The sequence below is a fragment of the Eleutherodactylus coqui genome, chromosome 7 (assembly GCF_035609145.1).
Source record: "Eleutherodactylus coqui strain aEleCoq1 chromosome 7, aEleCoq1.hap1, whole genome shotgun sequence".
Lineage (NCBI taxonomy): Eukaryota > Metazoa > Chordata > Amphibia > Anura > Eleutherodactylidae > Eleutherodactylus > Eleutherodactylus coqui.
This window is the reverse complement of record NC_089843.1, coordinates 114718237-114742668: the sequence shown is the minus strand read 5'-3', so window position 1 is coordinate 114742668 and position 24432 is coordinate 114718237. Positions and strand designations below refer to the sequence as shown.

General features: G+C 47.7%; 1 protein-coding gene across 1 annotated transcript; it reads left to right on the top strand.

The window, feature by feature from the left end:
• The first annotated feature begins 9545 nt into the window (after positions 1–9545).
• Positions 9546–24214, top strand: MSMO1 (methylsterol monooxygenase 1). The gene is made up of 6 exons (XM_066573563.1): positions 9546–9694; positions 11996–12296; positions 14527–14675; positions 15476–15602; positions 16776–16930; positions 23574–24214. The coding sequence occupies exons 2-6, from the start codon at positions 12048–12050 to the stop codon at positions 23770–23772; spliced, it is 879 nt and encodes a 292-aa protein (XP_066429660.1). The 5' UTR covers positions 9546–9694; positions 11996–12047; the 3' UTR covers positions 23773–24214.
• The last annotated feature ends 218 nt before the right edge of the window (positions 24215–24432 follow it).

Below are 24432 nucleotides of genomic sequence, written 5' to 3'. Positions count from 1 at the left end.
GCAGTGGGGCCTTTCGTTTTCCAAAAAGGGAAAAAATTATATTTGGCCTGCAGTCTTGCGCCAATTTATTTCCTGCCTGTGAAATCAAATCACTGGTAATACAGCATGCTGAGGGGTAGGGGTAGGCCTAGAGGACGTGGACGCGGCCGAGGACGCGGAGGGCCAAGTCAGGGTGTGGGCACAGGCCGAGCTCCTGATCCCGGTGTGTCGCAGCCGACTGCTGCGCGATTAGGAGAGAGGCACGTTTCTGGCGTCCCCACATTCATCGCCCAATTAATGGGTCCACGCGGGAGACGGTTATTAGAAAATGAGCAGTGTGAGCAGGTCCTGTCCTGGATGGCAGAAAGTGCTTCGAGCAACCTATCGTCAACACGCAGTTCTGCGCCGTCCACTGCTGCAAATCCGAATCCTCTGTCTGCTGCTCCTCCTTCCTCCCAGCCTCCTCACTCCACTACAATGACACCTGCTCAGGAGCGGGAACACTCCCAGGAACTGTTCTCGGGCCCCTGCTTAGATTGGGCAGCAGCGGTTCCTCTCCCACCAGAGGAGTTTATGGTCACTGATGCCCAACCATTCGAAAGTTCCCGGGGTCCGAGGGAAGAGGCTGGGGACTTCCGCCAACTGTCTCATCAACTTTCTGTGGGTGAGGAGGACGATGACGATCAGACACAGTTGTCTTGCAGTGAGGTAGTAGTAAGGGCAGTAAGTCCAAGGGAGCAGCGCACAGAGGATTTGGAGGAAGAGCAGCAGGACGATGAGGTGACTGACCCCACCTGGTGTGCAACGCTTACTCAGGAGGACAGGTCTTCAGAGGGGGAGTCAAGGGCATCAGCAGGGCAGGTTGCAAGAGGCAGTGCGGTGGCCAGGGCCAGGGGTAGAGGCAGGGCCAGACCGAATAATCCACCAAGTGTTTCCCAAAGCGCCCCCTCGCGCCATGCCACCCTGCAGAGGCCATGGTGCTCTAAGGTCTGGCAGTTTTTCACAGAGACGCCTGACGACCGACGAACAGTGGTGTGCAACCTTTGTTGCGCAAAGCTCAGCCGGGGAGCCAACACCAACAGCCTCACCACCACCACCATGCGCAGACATATGATGGCCAAGCACCCCACAAGGTGGGACGAAGGCCGTTCACCGCCTCCGGTTTGCACCCCTGCCTCTCCCCCTGTGCCCCAACCTGCCACTGAGATGCAACCCCCCTCTCAGGACACAGGCACTACCGCCTCATGGCCTGCACCCACACCCTCATCTCCGCTGTCCTCGGCCCCATCCAGCAGTGTAGTTCAGCGCACCGTTCAGCCGTCGCTTGCGCAAGTGTTCGAGCGCAAGCGCAAGTACGCCGCCACGCACCCGCACGCTCAAACGTTAACCGTCCGCATAGCAAAATTCATCAGCCTTGAGATGCTGCCGTATAGGGTTGTGGAAACTGAGTCCTTCAAAAGTATCACGGAGGCGGCGGCCCCGCGCTACTCAGTTCCCAGTCGCCACTACTTTTCCCGATGTGCCGTCCCAGCCCTGCACGACCACGTCTCCCGCAACATTGTGCGCGCCCTCACCAACGCGGTTACTGCCACGGTCCACTTAACTACGGACACGTGGACAAGCACAGGCGGGCAGGGCCACTACATCTCCCTGACGGCACATTGGGTGAATTTAGTGGAGGCTGGGACAGAGTCAGAGCCTGGGACCGCTCACGTCCTACCCACCCCCAGAATTGCGGGCCCCAGCTCGGTGCTGGTATCTGCGGAGGTGTATGCTTCCTCCACTAAAGCACCCTCCTCCTCCTCCTCCTCCTCTGTCTCGCAATCAAGATGTGTTAGCAGCAGCATGGCGCCAGCAGTCGGTGTCGCGCGGTGTGGCAGCACAGCGGTGGGCAAGCGTCAGCAGGCCGTGCTGAAACTACTCAGCTTAGGCGATAAGAGGCACACGGCCCACGAACTGCTGCAGGGTCTGACAGAGCAGACCGACCGCTGGCTTGCGCCGCTGAGCCTCCAACCGGGCATGGTCGTGTGTGACAACGGGCGTAACCTGGTGGCGGCTCTGCAGCTTGGCAGCCTCACGCACGTGCCATGCCTGGCCCACGTCTTTAATTTGGTGGTTCAGCGGTTTCTGAAAAGCTACCCACGCTTGTCAGACCTGCTCGTAAAGGCGCGCCGGCTCTGCGCACATTTCCGCAAGTCCCACACGGACGCTGCCACCCTGCGCACCCTGCAACATCACTTTAAGCTGCCAGTGCACCGACTGCTGTGCGACGTGCCCACACGGTGGAACTCTACGCTCCACATGTTGGCCAGGCTCTATGAACAACGTAGAGCTATAGTCGAATACCAACTCCAACATGGGCGGCGCAGTGGGAGTCAGCCTCCTCAATTCCTTTCAGAAGAGTGGGCCTGGTTGGCAGACATCTGCCATGTCCTTGGTAATTTTGAGGAGTCTACCCAGGTGGTGAGCGGCGATGCTACAATCATTAGCGTCACCATTCCTCTGCTATGCATCTTGAGAAATTCCCTGCAAACCATAAAGGCAGCTGCTTTGCGCTCGGAAACGGGGGCGGGGGAAGACAGTATGCCGCTGGATAGTCAGGGCACCCTCCTGTCTATTTCTCAGCGCGTACAGGAGGAGGAGGAGGAGCATGAGGAGGATGAGGAGGAGGGGGAAGAGACAGCTTGGGCCGCTGCTGACGGTACACCGGCTGATTGCCTGTCATCCTTTCAGTGTGTATGGCCTGAGGAGGAGGAGGAGGAGGAGGAGGAGGAGGAGGATCCTGAAAGTGATCTTCCTAGTGAAGACAGCCATGTGTTGCGTACAGGTACCCTGGCACACATGGCTGACTTCATGTTAGGATGCCTTTCTCGTGACCCTCGCGTTGCACGCATTCTGGCCACTACAGATTACTGGGTGTACACACTGCTCGATCCACGGTATAAGGAGAACCTGCCCACTCTGATTCCCGAAGAGGAAAGGGGTTCGAGAGTGTTGCTATACCACAGGACCCTTGCGGACAAGCTGATGGTAAAATTCCCAGCCGACAGCGCTAGTGGCAGAAGGCGCAGTACCGAGGGCAAGGTAGCAGGGGATGTGCGTAGATCGAGCAGCATGTACATCCCAGGCAGTGCAACAGTCTTTAAGGGCCTGGCCAGCTTTATGGCTCCCCACCAAGACTGTGTCACCGCTCCCCAGTCACGGCTGAGTCGGCGGGAGCACTGTAAAAGGATGGTGAGGGAGTACGTAGCGGATCGCACGACCATCCTTGGTGACGCCTCTGCCCCCTACAACTACTGGGTGTCGAAGCTGGACACGTGGCCTGAACTAGCGCTGTATGCCCTGGAGGTGCTTGCTTGTCCTGCGGCTAGCGTGTTGTCGGAGAGGGTGTTTAGTGCGGCTGGGGGAATCATCACAGATAAGCGTAGCCGCTTGTCAACCGACAGTGCCGACAGGCTAACACTCATCAAGATGAACAAAGGCTGGATTTCCCCAGACTTCTGTTCTCCACCAGCGGACAGCAGCGATACGTAAGCAATACGTAGGCTGCACCCGCGGATGGAAGCTACGTTCTCTCTCACCATCCAAAACGGGGACATTTCTGCTTCATCAATCTGTGTCTAATATTCCTCCTCCTCCTCCTCCTGCTCCTCCTCCTGAAACCTCACGTAATCACGCTGAACGGGCAATTTTTCTTAGGGCCACAAGGCTCACTCAAATAATTTTTCAGAACAATTTTTATAAGTTTCAATGCGCTTAAAAGCATTGGAACTTTAACTTGAACCAATTTTTCGTTACACTGGGCTGCCTCCAGGCCTAGTTACCACTTAAGCCACATTAACCAAAGCGATTAAAGGGGTGGTCTCGCGAAAGCAAGTGGGTCTATACACTTCTGTATGGCCATATTAATGCACTTTGTAATATACATCGTGCATTAAATATGAGCCATACAGAAGTTATTCACTTACCTGCTCCGTTGCTAGCGTCCCCGTCGCCATGGTTCCGTCTAATTTCGGTGTCTTCTTGCCTTTTTAGACGCGCTTGCGCAGATCCGTCTTCTCCCTTCTTCTCCCTTCGGCTCCGCTCGGCAGCATCAGCATTTTGGCTCCGCCCCCTTGTACGCATCATCGCGTAGCTCCGCCCCATGACGTGTGCCGGTTCCAGCCTCCTGATTGGCTGGAATCGGCACATGACGGGGGCGGAGCTACGCGATGACGCGAAAAGGGGCGGAGCCAAAACGCCGATGCTTCCAAGACCAGCCGAAGGGAGAAGATGCATCTGCGCAAGCGCGTCTAAAAAAGCAAGAAGACACCGAAGTTAGACGGAACCATGGCAACGGGGACGCTAGCAACGGAGCAGGTAAGTGAATAACTTCTGTATGGCTCATATTTAATGCACGATGTATATTACAAAGTGCATTAATATGGCCATACAGAAGTGTATAGACCCACTTGCTTTCGCGAGACCACCCCTTTAATGGGTTTCACCTGCCCTCTTGGCTGGCCATGGCCAATTTTTGGGATGTACATTAGTACTGTTGATACAGCAATTTTTGTGGGCCCTCGCCTACAGTGTAATCAAATTAATTTTTAGGCCACCTGCATTACAGCTGACGTTACCTCAGCTGTGTTGGGCAATGCAATGGGATATTTTTATGTACCGCCGGTGGGTTCCAGGGAGCCACCAATGCTGTAGGTGCACACTGAGTTTTTAATACATCTGTACACTTCTAAAGAACCCGTCTGACTGGGGCATGCAGTGTGGGCCGAAACCCACCTGCATTAACCCTTTCCAGTCCACTGTGTGACCTGTGAAGACATTAGGGTTTAAGGCTGTACAGCTCCGTTGTTGGTAGACGTCCGTCGGGGTTCTCTTACTGTATATTGCCAGCCTCTCTGCTGTCGGAGCCTATCCTACGTGTCAGCTCATGCAGTACTGGCTTTAGCCAGCATATAGCGCCGTTGTATAACAGCAGAAAAAGAGTAAGCCCCCTAGGAAAACCATATACAAATTGGATTGGAAAGGGTTAAGCACAACATTACTACCTCAGCTGTGTTGGGCAATGCAATGGGATATTTCTATGTACCGCCGGTGGCTTCCTGGCACCCACCCATGCTGTAGGTGCACACGGAGTTTTTACTACATCTGTACACTTATAAAGAACCCCAGTCAGACTGGGGCATGCAGTGTGGGCCGAAGCCCACCTGCATTAAGCACGACATTACTACCTCAGCTGTGTTGGGCAATGCAATGGGATATTTCTGTGTACCTCCGGTGGGTTCCAGGGAGCCACCCATGCTGTGGGTCGACAGGGACTTCACAATAGGGAGTTGTACCTGCCTGTGTCTATGAATTAAAAAGCCCGGTCTGACTGGGGCATGCAGACACCTTGACAGAATGAATAGTGTGTGGCACATAGGTTCCCCATTGCTATGCCCACGTGTGCAGCTCCTGATGGCGGTGGCACAGGATTCTATTTCTCATTGCTTCTGTACAGCATTGTGGGCTATCGCTCCGCCACTTTTAAAGAGGGTCGCTGCCTAGCCGTGCCAACCTCTGCAGTGTGTGCCTGCGGTCCCTCGTCATGGCAGACGCAATTCTAAATAGACATGAGCGTGGTGTGGCATGAGGGCAGCTGAAGGCTGCCCAGGGACACTTTGGTGTGCGCTGTGGGGGGGGAGGGGGGGCGGTTGGGCAGCATGTAACCCAGGAGAAGTGTCAGTGGAGTGTCATGCAGGCAGTGATTGTGCTTTGTTGGAGGTAGTGTGGTGCTTAGCAAAGGTATGCCATGCTAATGAGGGCTTTTAAGAAGTAAAAGTTGTTGGGAGGGGGGGGGGCCCACTCTTGCCGGTATTGTGGCTTAATAGTGGGACCTGTGAACTTGAGATGCAGTCCAACACGTAGCCCCTCGCCTGCCCTATCCGTCACTGTGTCATTCCCATCACTTTCCTGAATTGCCCAGATTTTCACACATGAAAACCTTAGCGAGCATCGGCGAAATACAAAAATGTTCTGGTCGCCCATTGACTTCAATGGGGTTCGTTGTTCGAAACGAACCCTCGAGCATCACGGGAAGTTCGTTCCGAATAACGAACACCCGAACATTTTGGTGTTCGCTCATCTCTAATTATAAAGTTCCTTAAATTTGGAGGTTGCCTTAACACAGAAGGGGAGGGTCTGGGAATATGTTCTCAGACGGTCATCCTTGTGTAGGGTATGATGGAGTTTATTTCCTGTTTTCCTTAATACCACTAGCTGTGAATTGTAGGTCACTACTACATGATTGTTTCCTTCATCATTCTGTGTATTGGAATAGTTGATCACTGGGTATCCTGGTGGCTCTGGTGATTTGGTCATCAATTGAGGTGGGATGGAGCAGATCCGGTTGTATCTGATGGCCTGGCTGTGGACGATGGACTTTTTGATGTATTTAGGGTGGAAGCTGTCCCATCTGAGGTATGTGGGTTGATCAATCGGTTTCCGGTATTGGGATGTCTGTATTGATTTGTTGGAAATTTTATGGTGGTGTCCAAAAAGTTGATTTCGGTATACGAGTAGCATAATGTCAGGTTTATGGTGCGGTCCAAGGCATTGAATTTCTCATGGAATTTTATTAGTTCTTGTTCGGTGTTGGTCCAGATGATTAGGATGTCATCAATGTAGTGGAAGTAGGCCAGTGGTTTGCTGGGGCAGGAGGCCAGACAGTCACTCTCCAGTTTTGTCATGAAAAGGTAGGCATATTGTGGTGCCATTTTACTGCCAGTGAATTTCAGGAATATCTCTTTGCCAAAGGAGAAATAATTGTGTGTGAGGCTGAATCTCATGAGTTGTAACACTGATTCAGAGGCGACCCCATTGGCCTCAAGATGTGCCTGGCAGGCAGTCAGTGCATCTTTGTGTGGGATGTTGGAATATAATGACTCCACATCCATTGTGGCCAGGATGGCACCATCAGGGAGGGGACCTATGGTTGATAGTTTGTTCAGTAGGTCCGTGGTGTCTTGAAAGTAGCTGGTTGTGTTCCTCACCAGTGGTTTGAGGACACTTCTACCCATCCTAAGATTCCTTCAGTGAGGGTTCCCACACCTGAGATAGTTGGCCTCCCTGGGTTGCCAGCTTTATGTAGTTTTGGAAACATGTAGAAAGTTCCAACCCTGGGGTTCTCTGGTATCAAGTCCAAAGGTTTTGTGGCGCTCCTATCAACTGCAGGTCCCCTCCCTGATAGCGCAGCATGCTCCATTTTACCACGGATCACGAGCAGATCTGGCTCCATTCATCTCTATGGGAGTGTAGGATTTGCAGTGCATCTACAAATACATTTAAATGTGGCTTTGCTGCTTATTTAAAGGTTAGAAACAATTAGGAACGTGGGGAAAAGGCTGGGAGGTGAGGTTACAGATTTTTTCCGCGGGGATGATCCACAGTGCATTCACATGGAAAAAATCCACAATCCGTGATCTCCTGTAAGGAAAAAAAAATCAATTTTAAGATAACCCGCAGTGCATCCACTATGGAAATCTGCATGGAATATCCACGCGTGCCGTGGACACTGAGTGAGAAGTTGCTCGCTAGTCGCTTTGTTTCTGTGAGTTGAATAGAAGTGACTACTGAGTGATGTCCCGCTAAGTGCCCTGCGGGTGGCTTGTGTACATGCGACTTTTTTGAAAATCATTTTTAAGTGATTATTCAGGTGATAATCACCCCGTGTAAAGGAACCTTTCTTCATTTTATCAGTAGGACAGCTGTCCATTTTCCTTTAAGCTAAATGCACACGGCATGTCCTATTTCAGTGTGAGGCTTACACTGCTGCATCATCGCTGACGCGCTGGCTCTGCACTGCGCATGTGTGGCTGTGTGCCAGCCGGCACATCGCAGAGCAGAGAGAGAAGACGCCGGACGGGTAAGCGAGAGGTCAATGCAGGGGCACGGGCCGCATCCCGCTGCGAGAATCTCGCCGTTGGAATCTGACACGGTCATCTGCATTTACCCTTAACACCGGCCCAAACAGCGCTGCAAATTCTGGGGTATTTGTGTATCCAAACATTGGGGCTTTCAGTAAATACCGCGCTCCTTTCACCTCCAAAGTATTCGTGCTCTCGATGCTTTGCTGGCCACGTCTGCATCACCTGAACAACTACATTGCGCTCACTAGAGGGCGCCAGGGACCCGGTGAAGAAAGCAATGAGGGCATGAAGACTTTAGAGGTGATAGGGAGCGCGGTCCCTTCTGAATCAGCTACATCAGATTTCGAGTCAAAATCCACACCGATTCGGGTTTGTTTTTTCTTTGATTCCGTGCCTTTTGCAGAAATGCTGCAGAAAATCCTTACATTTCCCCTCCGTGTGATCACCCCTAGTGCAGTGTTTTCTCTGTAGTATTTAACCCTTTCCAACCCAATTTGTATTCTGGTTTTCCTAGGGGGCTTACTCTTTTTCTGCTGCTATACAATGGCGCTATCTGCTGGCTAAAGCCAGTACTGCATGAGGTGACACGTTGGATAGGCTCCGACAGCAGAGAGGCTAGCAATATACAGTAAGAGAACCCCGACGGACGTCTTCCAACATTGGAGCTGTACAGCCTTAAATCATAATGTCTTCAGACGTCAGACAGGGGATTGCAGAGGGTTAATATGGAGCTTTCTTTTCGTTGAGTGGATCCCTCTTTTTCTATCCCTTGGAAGCGATGGACGGCTCACTCAGACTAGCAGCGGTCATTTCCGTTTTTGGAGTCAAGAAACAGTAATCAAACTTAAATCTTTGTTTTTTCCACAACCGCGGTGCTATTTTTTCCTTTTTTTTTTTTTAGAAAAAAACCTATTGAAATCAATGGAGGAAAAGGGAAACGTTGAATTCAGTTATATTTCCATTCGCTGACAGCAGTGCGGCGCGGCCTGAGAGCTTTATTGTATTGTCCTCCAACTCCAGTCCGTCTTATTGGTCTGGTGGTCGCGGGGCCCGTAGGCCGCCGCCTGCTCTGACTACTTGCTCATCTGGGATTGGCTACAGAGCAATCTCTGGATTTCTTGTCAGGTCGTGGCAACTCGCTGCTCACACCGCCACATTTACGTGTGAGGCAGGCGCAGTGGCCTCCATCTTTGTACGGTGTGTCACACCGAATGTCACCGTACAGCCTCAATGGTTACACTCCTGAAGTGCAGCCCTGAATTATACAATGGCGCCAGCGCACTGAAAGCCTCCCAGCCAGCCAGGGCTTTCCAGCTGTTGCACTACTATTATTTATTATCAGAGGCCCAGCACGGCGTCACCAGATACATTCTAGTCACGGCGCGGCCATAATACAACGTAGTCTAACTACGTCAGGAGCGACACTACACAGACACCTCCTTCCCGCCTTGTCATCCTATTACCATGGTGACCGTGCTTCCACGTGACCCCGCCTCTGGAACCCACCTCCTTTCTCAGGTAGAGGGGGCGGGACTCCGGCGCGCTGAACAGAACTGTCTGCGGGTAAGGATTGGATGACAGTAAAAGTCTGCCTAGGCTCACTCCATGTCGCTGACCAATTAGAAGCTGAGCTGGTCCGGTGACGTAGGTAGTGGTAGCACAAGCAGCCAATCAGAGCGGAGGAAAAGCATGGCTCGGTTTTTGCGTGACAGCTGGGAGCCCTCTGTACCGGTGCTGAAGAGAGGGAGACTGGATGCTATAAAGACAGTCACTTCCACAGCGCATTGACGGACGGCTCGTAACCGGGAGAGGTGAGCGCCTTGTGCATGTAGTCGCGGAGAACTTGTATCTTAATGCAGTGTATGTGTGCCGTATGCTACTCCTGCTGCGGATACGGATGTGTAATATGTGCATGTATAGATATACAAGAGAAATACACACAGGTACATTTTATATTATAGTTGTATATAGTGCAGATTTATATTACTGTGACCGGTGGATATATATAACTGTAGTACCGCTATGTGATATATACACATACAGCAAACTTTGGACCCAATTGGCAATTTGCGGCACCAAGTTATCTTATCCAACTACAAGAGCCATTGAATATACAAGAAAAAGTTCTGTCCTAGTTTATTTGGCCCCTGATGTTACATGAACACGGATGTTTTGGGTTTTTTTCCGAAAATCGGATGGCGCTAGCCCGTATTCACCTGACTGGGTGGATTCAAATGGGGATAGTCCAAGTAAAAAAAAAGGTTTTAGCGCGCCCTATTCCTGGCCGATTCTCGGAGGATGACTGTACATGTCAGTGTTTGGTGTCCCGCACATCGCCGGGATGTCTGTACGCCATCCGAGTTGCACCTATAATGTTGGGCGTAACTATATGAGATCCGCCTGCACGGCCGTAAGTGTCCGATTAACACTTGCTACATACAGAGCAGTGTGTTATATACTGCAGGGTAACTTTTTTTTTTTAGGGCATACATATAAAACGTAACCGTGTGTTTTTTGCCTGTTTTTACATAAAGTATACTTTTTTTTTTTTCAATATAAAGTCTGTCTTAAATAAAGTTTTTTTGTTTTTTTTTTGTTTTTAAGAATAGGAAACCTATACTAAATCCATATGTAGTAATGAGGTCAACAGCAGACGTCACCCCTTAAAATGACTTTAAATTGAATGGGTGCAGTCTGGGGTGGATCCGCACCCCAATCCATGACCTCCTCCACCTCTATTGATGCGGGTTTTAGTGTTGATTTGCTGCAGATTTTTCCCTTGTAGCGTATCCCGTCTACATGTGAACGCGCCCTAATGTATGGCCAGGTGCACACTGAGCAGTAGCATCACCATTACTCCAAAATGTTATGGACAGCCCCGCTGCCGCCCCGTGAGGCCTTAGTCAGACGGGCGTTTTTTCGCGCGATTTGCGCATATATAGAACCAATGGTTCGCTATGGTATCGGTCACATGTCCGCTTTTTATGCGGATATGCGAAAAATTATAGGACACGACGATTCGCAGATCGCGCATATCTGCGTTCGGCGTTTTATGTGCGCACCAAAATCATTTTTTTTCGCCGGTCAGTCTAAGTTTCATGCGCATTTTGATGTGCACAGCGATTTTTCTCCGGTCAGACGGGCGTTTTGCTGCGACGATTAACGCGGCTAGGTGCAGATTTTTCCCGCGATTTTTCGCCTCCGGTCACGCGATTTGCGCATGCGACATGCGATGCACAAATCGCGCGAAAAAACGCCCGTCTGACTAAGGCCTGAGGGTCCCACCCCTTCTATAGTCACAATTGTTTTTGTATGAAGCCGGATTCCCATGACCGTGTTTGCATGTGCAAAACATAGTAAATAGAGCCCATTGATTTCAATGGGCTTGTTCACATGTGCAACTCAGTTGGGCAAATTAATATGCAGCTAATAGCCTGAGGCTACTATCTGTGCTCAGATCCTTTGTTCTCCACAGGGAAACCATGCTATTAACCCCTCCCCCCCCTCCCCATGGAGAACTGCTGATAAAAGTGTGTGATGATTTTTAGGTTAGCTTGAATTTAATGATCAGCCAACAGAGGCTGTAAATGTGCGAGATGGGCGCACATCTACACATGCCGATTATCGCTAAAACGATCGCTGGTTAGCTTTTTTTTTTTTTAAGCGATCATCGGCTGGTGTAAATGGGCCTTTAGATATATGGAGGCAAAGCATGATAAATGACTGACCTACAGTTGTAACGTCATCCATAACACTGCCGCATTACGGGTGTTTTACAATACGCTCCTCTGACAGTGGCTTCAGTGGCAGCGCGGTCTCAGTATGGTTTTGCTGAATTTTGCCTGTTGACCTAAATGAGGTAAAACCTCTATAGTCCAATCTGCATAGAAAATGATAAGCAAAGCTAAAAACAGCCCAGTGGTCTCCGTTCTCCAATATGTGCTTCTGCCTGTTCATTTTAGTGCTCAGGGGGGTCCCAGCACCCCAGACCCCACAGATGACAACCTCTGATGCGGCACTATGACTCTCTGAAGTTTGTAAATAGTTTAGTTACACTTTAAAATAACTTTTTTATACACAAGAATTCATTTTTCTTCCCCCTTATTTTACAGGATCCCCTGGAATCTACGACTCTTTGTTGATCTCCATGTATTAGCAACCAGAATGGCTACAAACGACAGTATTCTCAGCTCGGCGTATCTTGCTGTGGAGTATATTGACTCTCTACTGCCAGACAATCCTCTGCAGGGACTGTTTAAGTATGCCTGGACCTATATGTTAGACAACTACTCCAAGTTCCAGATTGCAACATGGGGATCCCTTATTGTCCACGAACTGATCTATTTCCTCTTCTGTTTACCTGGGTTTCTATTTCAGTTCATACCTTTCATGCAAAGGTATAAAATCCAGCAGGTAGGTACTCCGTGCTGTTGATACGTAACATAGGAAAACAGGACTGTTGTTTAAATAGAAAAGGCCGACAAATGTTCTATAATGGGAGGAAGTTTCTTTTCACTTTGATCAGTACTTAAAGGAGCTGTCCGGAGGAAATCGTAGTAGTGAAACGTGCTCAGCATCATGTAAAACACAGGAGAAGGCATCCTGTCCTCCGATAATCCCTGCTGCCCCTGTTCTAATGGTGCCTAGCCCTCCACTGATTTCTAGTCCCCACCTGCTGCAGTGATGATGTCCTCACACAGGAACATGTGACCACTGCGTTTAATCACCGGTCAAGGTGATTGGCTGCAAGACTCGGGTCTCCTTGTGTCGGGATGTCATCACTGCAGCAGCAAGTAAAAAGTGGTGAGTGAACAAGAGCAATGGGAGTGGCTGGGATTGGGTGAGGAGGGTATGCTTTCTTTATATTTTTACATGACGCTGAGTGCTTTTCACTATTTTTTTTCTTCATACAATCCCTTTAACGTACCATGTTTCCCCGAAAATAAGACCTACCCTGAAAATAAGCCCTACTCTGATTTTGGGGGGATTTTCAGGGAGGCTTGAAATATAAGCCGTACCCTGAAAATAAGCCCTAGCTGCATTACATAAAAAATACTTACCTAGCAGGCTTGTTTTGGGTCCTCCTGCTGCAGTTCTCTTTCGCCCACAGAAGATCGCTTTCTGATTACGGGATTCATACATTTCACCTCCAGGAAGCGATGATTGTGATTGGTTCATCGAGCACTGCATTGATTGGTTCATCCAGCGCTGCTCAGCCAATCAGAGGCATTGCATTGTGGAGGTGGGATTTCTGAATTAAGCTAATCTGTCCCACGGCTCAATGGGTCAGAGCTCTGTAGAGCAGTAGATGGGACCTAGACTGAACCTGATAGGTCAGTAAAGGACATCCCCTGAAAATAAGACCTAGTGCCTCTTTTGGGGCAAAAATTAATAAGACAGGTCTTCTTTTTGGGGAAACACTGTAGTATTTCAGGTTGAAAAAAGACTTTGTCCATCCAGTTCGGCCTATTACTCCCCAAATGTTGATCCAGCGGACATCTCCCCCCAGAGACCTTTGCATACAGTGATATTACCAGCTTCTTAGGCTAGGCTCACATTGGCATTAGAAGTTCCATTTTTTTATATTGCCTCATAGGAGCAGAAAAAATAGAAGTCAATCTAAGATGCATCTATCAGATGACCCCAGCAGCACATGACCGGTCCCATTGGCTTACAGGCGGGTCCGTTGGGTTTTGTTATAATTTCCATCATTTTACTGGAGAAAAATAACGCCATGAACTGTACTGTTATTTTTTTTAGCGACTATGAAAGAATCTCCGACGGATCGTGACCAAAAATAAAATGATCAAATGTCAGCAGCACATCTGCATGCAGAAGGCATTGGGGTAGAAGAGGCATAGTCACCACAAAGCCATATATGCAAATAACATGGTCCATGACAGCATAACGGGTGCAAAAATATAAAAAATGTCTTTATTCTTCCATCACCAGTGAAGTTTCGAGCATATTGGTCTTAAAGGGGTTTTGTCATTAGGAAAAAAAAATCAATACTTAACTATTCCTGCGCAGGCAGCCTTCTTACCGCATCTTCACCTCATTGATCTTCTCATGGTTCCTCCACTCCACCAAATGGATCATCTTTTTCCTGTGACATGGTGTCGATTTGCTATATTCTCCTTCCTGCGGGGCAGTGAATGTTACGTCACTAGTGACATAGCGTTCACTGCCTACCAGGGAATGCTGAATCTGCACGCAGGCTATTGCCACAACTGCGAATATAACATGGACTATTTTATATGGAGGCTCCGATGCAGACTGAACTGAGACTTGGGTCACATTCATACCTGCGTTCAGGTCTCCTGTCTATTTATACTGTAACCGCTGGATAGACCCCACTGACTATAATGGGGTCCATCCAACTTCCAGCACATCAGCCGAAAACTTTTCTACTTCATCTGGATTTTGTGCAGGATCTGCACCAGAGCCCCCAGTGCAGATGTGAATGTTTCTGCCTCCATAATACAGATAGGTGTCCCATCCTGGCTGCGGGTACAGATGTGTGCATTGAACTGGAGGTACAGCATGGGACCGCACAACGCAAATCCCTAATATGGCCCAGTGCGTGAGCCCCTATCTGGCATATATATCTCACATCTTATGTTGACTGCTTTTTGTGTTACAGGATAGACCAGAAACATGGGAGGGCCAGTGGCGGTGCTTTAAAATGCTCCTTTTTAATCATTTCTGCATTCAGCTTCCTTTGATCTGTGGAACGTACTACTTCACGGAGTACTTTAACATTCCATATGACTGGGATAATATGCCTAGATGGTAAGTAGCTGCTGGCAAGAAACTCGGGGAAATACAAAAAAACAATGTTATACTTTTATTATAGCGCAATGAAGAGGGGTATAAAGAGGTTTCCCACGCATGGCATTCATGGCAGTAATTACATGTGATCCTAGTAAGAGGACTGCCCAGCATACCGCCTGTGCACCACGGATGTGGGGCCATATATACATTAAGCCCCATCTATATGCCGTCCCAGTAATGATCGCTGCTGTGCTATCACACGGGAGCGATCATCGCTCAGTAAATGGAGGCGGAGCGGGCTGGAGATCATTCACACCCGCCTCCATTCATTGTAATCAGTCTATTTTCATGGCAAACGCAGCGTTGAACCAACGATGATTTTACGGTCTGCATGAATGAGCCGGTCAGTGATTTATCGCTGATCGTTCTTTCACTGCATGCGTTCACGCTGAGCGGTTATCGTGCAGGCCGCTCGATCTAACAAATAGTTTGCACAATAATCGTCCTGTTTAAAAGGGGCTTTTTAGGGATGTTTGTGAGATTTAGTAGAGGGTTAGATGAGTTGAGGAGATTCGTAAGAGATCAGATTTGCTAGATTCCTCCTACTGTTTCACTTTCAGAGACCGAGCCAAGTTCAGCGCTTCCGTAGAGATATGGCGGTATATATAAATTGCTGATTTTGAGAACACTACAAATGCTTAGAGTATCATATGCTGTTACTCCTCCAGACGTGGATTATGGCTTAATATCTAGCTACATGAAAAATTATGGAACAAAGCCCATGCCTGCCTTTTTAGCAATGCCGTCTTTTCTTGTAGGTACGTGTTATGTGCCCAGTGTTTTGGCTGCGCAGTGATTGAAGACACCTGGCACTATTTCCTTCATCGTCTTCTGCACCATAAGCGTATATACAAGTATATCCACAAAGTGCATCATGAGTTTGTAGTAAGTATAGTGGCAATCTACTGAATTGACTCCATTTAACCCCTTAGTGAGATGCATCGGATATTTACGATGCTACATGTACAATCCTATGCCGGTACAAGTTCATGGGCTGCCCCCGACCGACACAGCAGTTGTCAGCTGAAACTCTGCTGCAATAGCCAGTATCTATCGAAGATAACTCAAAAGCATCTGTGGTTAGACGGAGGGAGGGGGCTCCCTCTGTCACACTATTGACTCACAAACCGTGCAATCCGAGTGTGCCGATGCCTTGCTGGGGGTGTAGGAATGGCCACCTAGTCTGCCATCTTGGTATACTTACTATGTGTACTACAGAAGTATTGCAGTGCATTATAGTAGCAAGCAAGCCAATACATGAGTAAGTTCCCTGGTGGGCCTAAAAAAAATATGGGAAAAAGGTTAAATAACCTGTTAAAAATATTACAAAATAAAATGAACCCCTTTCCCCATTAAAAAATAAGAAAAGTAATGGACTTGGTTTTGCTACATGCATGTTGACCCGAACAATAAAATTATCACGGGGTTTAATCCATGCGGTGAGCCCAGAAAAAAAGCCAGAATTACTAGTTTTGCAAAAGTATTAAAACAAAAAGAACTACATAAACTTTAACTCCATAATCATACCGACCGGCAGAATAAAGTTAGCATGTCATTTATACTGCACTGAGAACCGCAAAACGAAACCCCAAAGGTTGTGAAATTTTGTTTCCTTTTTTCCACCCCACCCCCACCTACCCTTCTCCAAAAATTACTACAACTATTTCAGTTCATTGGGCATCATTTATAAAATTGTCTAGAAAAGAGTTGTCTTGCCCATAGCTAGTTAAGCGTACATAAACTTCTGTGGTAAAATGAAAGCTGCGCTGTGATTGGTTGTTAAGGGAACCTAAGTATTTTTTTGTCATATAGTTTGATGTACTTTTTAATGGCACCACATGAGGTACAACTGGTCCCTGGCCCTAATACTGCTACGCTAACATAAAAAGTTATCGCTGTTAGAAGGGGGCGATGTAAAAACATTTCTGAATACGAAAGTAGGGCGAATGCTTAAGGGGTTAAAATAATATCTGTGCAGAGTATAGTACAGATCCACAGGACAGGTTCTGCTGTTAGACTGTGCACGTTAACTAATCCTGTGCTTTCTGTGACTTACAGTCTCCATTCGGGATGCAGGCAGAGTACGCTCACCCCCTGGAGACTCTCATTTTAGGAGCTGGCTTCTTCATTGGCATTATGGTCTTCTGCAATCATGTAATTCTTCTATGGGCTTGGGTTATCGTTAGACTTCTGGAAACGATAGATGTCCACAGGTAAGCAGCAGATACATGTTTTATCTAATGACGTGTAACTAGAGTGTTATATCACTGCAAAGAATATTCCCTAAGGCCTCATGCAAATCTCACAGTGGAATCAGACCCTGTGCCACGGCACTGACCCCCGCATAACTGTCTTGTTTTCTCTCTCTGCTTTGCTGGTGCGCCACTGCACATGTGCAGAGAGTAGCGCCGGCGATGATGTGGATCTGCCGCGACTCACAGCAGGAAGGATGGCTTCCATTGACTGCAATGGAAGCCGTCTGTGCGAACCTCGCAACAAGAATAGGACATGCTGCGATTTAATTATTTTTTATTTTTAAATTGATTTCCGCTCGTGGGCACAGAAAAGCATTTTCCTTGCATGTCCTATGGGGAGTATTTGCTGCAGGATCCGGAGGTGAACCAACGAAAGTGGCCATTAGACATTAGATTTACCTTGGCTGTTTTTCCAGTTTCATTGGGATCAGCAAACAATCGAGTGTCAGTGGGAACTGCCAAACAGATCACCAGTGGATCCTCAGATAAAGACATGTGAAAAAGCAGTGTGTGATCCTGGCTCAATGCAACTAATTGTCTTTAGGATCCATGCACACAACGAATCCCAACTGCGATGATACTCATTTTAGTGGGACCTTGCATGCTATTATTATGATACAGCAGTATACAGATATTTCTTTCTATATTTTCATTGCTTTTACAGAAAACCTCAATCTGTGATTCGGCATTCCGCATAGACCTGCAGTGCAGTTACACTTTGTACACCTCTTTTGCAGGAGGCCTTAGGCCTCATGTCCACGGGCAAAAGAAGAATTAAAATCCGCAGCAGATTTTAACTCTTCTCCCGCGCGTGGATCCGCACCCCATAGGGATGCATTGACCACCCGCGGGTAGATAAATACCCGCGGATCGTCAATAAAAGGGATTTTTTAAAAATGGAGCATGAAAAAATCTGGACCATGGTCCATTTTCGTGCGGGTCTCCCGCGGGGTCGGCTCCCGCGGGCTTCTATGGAAGCCTATGGAAGCCGTCCGGATCCGCGGGAGACCTAAAATAGGAATTTAAAAGAATTTACTCATCCGGAGCGGACCGGGAAGGTCTTCTCTTCCTCACGGCCGGATCTTTCTTGCTTTGGCTCGGGGGATGTGCCCGGCGCATGCGCGCGGCACGTCGAGACGTGCCGGCGACGTGCCACCGGCGTGACGAGTTCATCCGCCGGCCGAAAAAGAAGATCCGGCCGTGAGGAAGAGAAGACCTTCCCGGCCCGCTCCGGATGAGTAAATTCTTTTAAATTCCTATTTTAAGCGCTCATGTCCACGGGGCAGGAGGGACCCGCTGCAGATTCTCCATGGAGAATCCGTAGCGGGCCTGATTTTCCCCGTGGACATGAGGCCTAAGTCTACTTTCTCTTCTCGCTAGCTCCAAGATGCCGGTCAGTGCTAGGTAGTTCCTACACTTTTTGCCTGCTGTCAAAAGCTTCCAGAATTTGATCAGCGACTTGTTTTATCACTTGGTGTCCTGAGCCATTCATTCCACACAGACACTTTGGGGGGCTACTGTCTTTGAAGCTGTAGAAATTATTTGCCTTCATAAACATTTGTCTAAAGTGTACTGCAAAGTAAGCTGGCCATACACATTAAATGGCTGTCATCCAAACACTAGTCTTTATGACCCTTCCATACACATTCATGTATTCTCTAAGGAGATAGGATGTAAGCTACGGCCAGATAGCTCTGGCAGCTTATCTCTCTTGAGAACAAAGGAGCGGACATGTTGAAATCCAGCTGCCCAATTCTTCTTTCTAATCACTGAAACCAAATAAATTCATCCTTACAAAAAAAATCACTGCAAATGGAATAACTCCCAAAAATATGCAGAGGGATCAGTCCTTTTCTCATTTGCACAAGGAAAGACTAGAAGCAATTGGATGAAACTGAAAGGGAGGAGACACAAATTAGATATTAGAAAAAAACTTTCTGTCAGTGAGGGCGACCAATGAGTGGAACAGGTTACCACTGGAGGTGGTGAGATCTTCTTCTATGAAAGTCTTCAAACAAAGGCTGGACAGACATCTGTCTGAGATGATTTAGTGAATCCTGCATTGAGCAACTCTACTATTCTATGGTTCTAAATTAAAAAAAATAAGCTTTATTACTTCATTAACCCCTTGAGTGGCACGCCCGGAAAAGTTCCGTGACGAGCTCCACTGCTCATAGCAACATAGCCCGGAAGATTTCCGGGCTATGTATCACTATGGGAGCTGCAGAGCACAATGCCACAAGCTGTGACAGTGTGCTCTGCCTGCACAGACCCACACAGAGCAGTGCAAGGGCTTTGAAAAACCAGCAGAAGATATTGCCGACATGTCGGCAATGTCCTGCTTTGTTTACAGGTTGCCATAGAGACCATCGGCTTGTCAGAAGCAAGCCGATGGTCTCTGTGGCAGGGAGAGCTGGTTGTTAGCTGTCAGAGGACAGCTAGGTACCTGCTCTTACAGCAGAGATCAGAGAAAACCTCCGATCTCTGCTGTGTTAACCCTTTACATGCTGCAGTCTATGTGACTGCAGCATGTAAAGGGTTGTCACTGCAGCATGTAAAGGGCTGTCACCATCGGACCCCTGGAATGTGATCAGGGGTCCTGATGGGTCCCTGTGGAAGTCCCCTAAAGGGACAAAAAAAAAAAAAATTTAAAAAAAAATTTAAAAAAAAAAAGTAAAAAAATTTAAAAAAAAATAAAAAAAACACTTGTCTCCCTTTACTTTGTAAAAAATCAAAAATACAATCACACATGTGGTATCCATGTGCGTCGTAATGACCCAGAGAAGGAAGTTAATACATTATTTAACCCCTTAACCCCTTAATGACGTGGCCCCTTTTTTCTTTTTTCCCCATTTCTTTTTTTCCTCCCCCCTGTTTAAAAAATCACAACTTGTCCCGCAAAAAACAAGCCCTCACATGGCCATGTCAATGGAAAAATGAAAAAGTTATGGCTCTTGAGACGCAACTGCAAAACTAGTTGAAATTCGATGATTAGACCATTTTAAAAAACCTGCCCTGGTGGGCACGACAGGGTGGTAGGAAACCTGCCACTCAAGGGGTTAAAAGACAAAAAAGCCACTTAATATGTGCCATTGATTGTTAAACATACAAAAAAGGAAAGGGACTCATACCAAAGACTTATAAGCTGGACTCCTCCTATGATGACCCTAGATGAAAAGACTCATAAACGGAGTTATCGCCCTGAGAAGGGCAGCCCCCATACAGCAACCTCCTGTAGGACCCTATTACTAGTGTGTCTGCCAACCGCAGCGCCTCTGCTTCACTGAGATACCTGTCACTGCAAAGATCCAGCTAAGTGGTTTGGGTTTATCCTGCCTGCCACGTTTTATTATTTATTGGTTTACTGACTTAAGTGAAGCACAGTATTTGGAATTAATTTGGGGTCTGCTTTATGCAGATTGAGTATTACTCATAGAGCGCATGTATTTAATAATTGATGAATTAGCTCCCCTGATGAACTACTTGAGGCTAGAGAAACGCATCGGCTCTACTCCTTATTGATGTAATCTTTCATCTGCACTTGGCACTTTATAATAAATAGTGCGTTATATAAAGTATATCTGGGGTGCCTTTTGGATAGTTATAGATGAGGGTCTGTATCTGGCTTTCTTATACTCTGACATTGGATGCTTATACATGGATTATGTTGATTGCATGCTTTGATTTGTCTGTTCTGTGAGTGATTTGAGGACTGCGACCAAGGACTTGGTTATTAGTTCTAATCTGTATTAATGGTCGGTGCGTAACGGGGTCCTACAGGAGGTTGCTTTATGGCCCCCCCCCCCCCCCCCTTCCTTCTCACAATGAGTTCTCTGTTTATGAGGGCCTTTTTATCTAGGGCCCTCAAAGGGCAAGCCCTGATTATAAGTCCTTGGTACGCGTCTTTTTGTTTAACAGTTTAACAATCCTTTTTATATATGTGTCTTTTTTGTCGAACTAATAAAGATTATTTTTTATATACTTAAGGCCTTATGCCCACTGCTGGGTCGGATTCCGCCTGCAAAATCTTGCAGCGGAATTGGACCTGGCGCTCCCCAGAGACCCCGTACTTACCTGTCTGGATCTGCCACGAGAGTGTCGGCCGGCGTGCCGGTGCTGGGGTATGATGTGGATTCCCGCGATACTTCCGCTATGCCCACAGTGCGGAGTATCGCCGGATGGACGGCTTCCATTGACTGCAATGGAAGCCGTCTATGCGTTTTTTCCACACAAATTACAATATGCTGCAATTCTTCCCCCTGATTTCCGCTCATGGACAGGGGAGAATCATTTTGCACAGTATGTCTATTGACAGACATCGCAGCGATAATCCATCCATGGGCGTTAAGCCTTAAAGTTACTCTGTTTTCAGTGATGTATTTATACATTTCTTTATTATATAACAATCCTTCTTTTCCTGACATCTGCCATTAGGAGAAAGCCAACATCGGGGTACATTGTTGGCAGATTCATGTATGATGGTGACCTAAAATGTAAGCGTTTTCCATAAGATCTGTTGCCTCTAGAAAACATGTTGATGGTCTGTCTTGTCAGTGTGTGAATTTACACAGGACCCCCCCCCCCCCACTAATCTATGACCCATTCTAAAGATGAGCCCAGAAAACCCCATTAAAATGTACTATTTTTACCACTCTCACGGTGGCTTGTCTTGTTGAAACAGTTCGTATAAAGGTGACCCAGAAAATATGAATAGCATCTTCTGTTCATGTTTTCACAATCAGAACTCGTATGCAGTTCCAGCTCTCTAACATAATGTGATTGTTCCCAGCAAGAGAAACCACGTAATCTTGTAGATATGATACCTTTTAGGGCTCATGTCCACGGGCAAAATGTGATTTAAAATCCGCAGCGGATCTCCCGCGCGCGGATCCGCACCCCATAGGGATGCATTGACCACCCGCGGGTAGATAAATACCCGCGGATCGTCAATAAAAGGCATTTAAAAAAAAATGGAGCATGAAAAAATCTGGACCATGCTCCATTTTCATGCGGGTCTCCCGCGGGGACGGCTCCCGCGGGCTTCTATTGAAGCCTATGGAAGCCGTCCGGATCCGCGGGAGACCAAAAATAGGAATTTAAAAGAATTACTCACCCGGAGCGGGCGCTGAAGGTCTTCTCTTCCTCACGGACGCATCTTCCTTGCTTCGGCTCGGCGGATGTGCCCGGCGCATGCGCGCGGCACGTCGACGACGTGCCGGCGACGTGCCGCCGGCGTCAGGGATTCATCCGCCGGCCGAAAATGAAGATCCGGCCGTGAGGAAGAGCAGAGCTTCGCCGCCCGCTACGGATAGGTAAATGCTTTTAAATTTCTATTTTCAGCGCTCATGTCCGCGGGGCAGGAGGGACCCGCTGCAGATTCTACATGTAGAATCTGCAGCGGATCTGATTTTCCCCGTGGACATGAGGCCTTAATGGCTAACAAATGATGTTAGTGTGAACTTCCAAACCAACACAGGGCTCTTCTTCAGGCTTAAATGAAATAGATCCGAAGAGGCATGCATATTTATACACACTGACATACATACTTAGGACAAGGCACAGACATGGATGGGATCGGTTTGCACTTAAAAGAATACTGCAACAGAAACAAACATGTTTAACCAGACACTGATAAGGGAGTGAAGGTTTATGGTCCTTGAATTACTGTTGGGGGATTCATCAAGCCTGAAGTAGGGAGTCGTCATCAGGCACCCCAACAGTAATTCAGGGACCATAAAATTTTCATTCCCTTATCAGTGTCTAGTTTTAAATGTTTTTTATTTATTTATTTATTTTTTGCAGTATTCCTTTAAGTGCAAACCAATCACATCTATGTCTGTGCCTTGTCATAAGTATGTATATATCAATATCCATGCCCCTTCAGATCTATTTCATTTAAAGGGGTTGTCCCGCGCCGAAACGTTTTTTTTTTTTTTTTTTCAATAGCCCCCCCGTTCGGCGCGAGACAAACCCGATGCAGGGGTTAAAAATAAAAGCCGGACAGTGCTTACCTGAATCCCCGCGCTCCGGTGACTTCTTACTTACCCGGTGAAGATGGCCGCCGGGATCTTCTCCCTCCGTGGACCGCAGCTCTTCTGTGCGGTCCATTGCAGATTCCAGCCTCCTGATTGGCTGGAATCGGCACGTGATGGGGCGGAGCTACGAGGAGCCGCTCTCCGGCACGAGCGGCCCCATTGAGAAAAGAAGACCGGACTGCGCAAGCGCGTCTAATCGGGCGATTAGACGCTGAAAATTAGACGGCACCATGGAGACGAGGACGCTAGCAATGGAACAGGTAAGTGAATAACTTCTGTATGGCTCATAATTAATGCACAATGTACATTACAAAGTGCATTAATATGGCCATACAGAAGTGTATAGACCCACTTGCTTTCGCGGGACAACCCCTTTAAGCCTGAAGCAGAACCCTGCGTTGGTTCGGAAGCTCGCATTAACATCATGTAGTTTTGTTAGCCATTGAAAGGTATCATAGCTACAAGGTTACTTGGTTTCTCTCACTGGGAACAATCACATTTTCCTCTACTGGCTAACACGGTACCAAGCCTTTGGCTCCTAACACGCATGCTAATTTCTCTTCCAGCGGTTACGACATCCCTTTGAACCCCCTGCATCTTATACCGTTCTATGCCGGGGCTCGTTTCCACGATTTCCATCACATGAACTTTGTAGGTAACTATGCATCAACATTTACATGGTGGGACAAAGTCTTCAACACCGATTCTCAGTACCAGGGCTACCGAGAGAAGGGGAAGACGCAGGAAGGAAAGAAGAGGAAGTAATTCCCCTCCCAAAAACACCGCTTAATTTTCCATTATATGGATCGAGAATTGCTCTTAAATCCTAACTTCTACCGCGAGTGCAGGAAAGAACACTGATTTATCTGTAGCCTGCGGGAGATACAAGTATAGCTGTGCAAATCAGCCACAAATCCAATTGCAGCTGCCATCGTACAAATGCCACGTTGGGCCTTACTGTCAGAACGAGCAGAGATGATTGTTGCAGACTGACTGGGACCGCTCGGAGGATACAAGGACTGCAAGAATAGTTCACACTTCTGTCACTTTCATCTCTTTGTCAAACATCGCATTGTATTTTTCTACATAGTACATATTTTAATTATTTAACATTTTAATTGCCAGCTGCCCTTCAGTAGTGTTACTGACGGTGCGCTGATGTCTGTACATGTATGTTGGGGAGATACCATTAAAGCCACTAACTCATCTTTGGCGCCGTACTTTGGCCAGTGTTTCTCGTGGTAAGCCGGACCTCTGCTTCTGCGATTTTTGCCATAAAGACCTAATGAAAAAGAATACGCATAGTGCTTGTATTTGGCACTTTATAAATGGTGACCTTTTCCTTTAACGTGGTGCATTATCGAGGGTGGTTTGGAGTTACGTTTTCAGAACATTCGTGCTGAATTGCGCATATATGCATCTTAT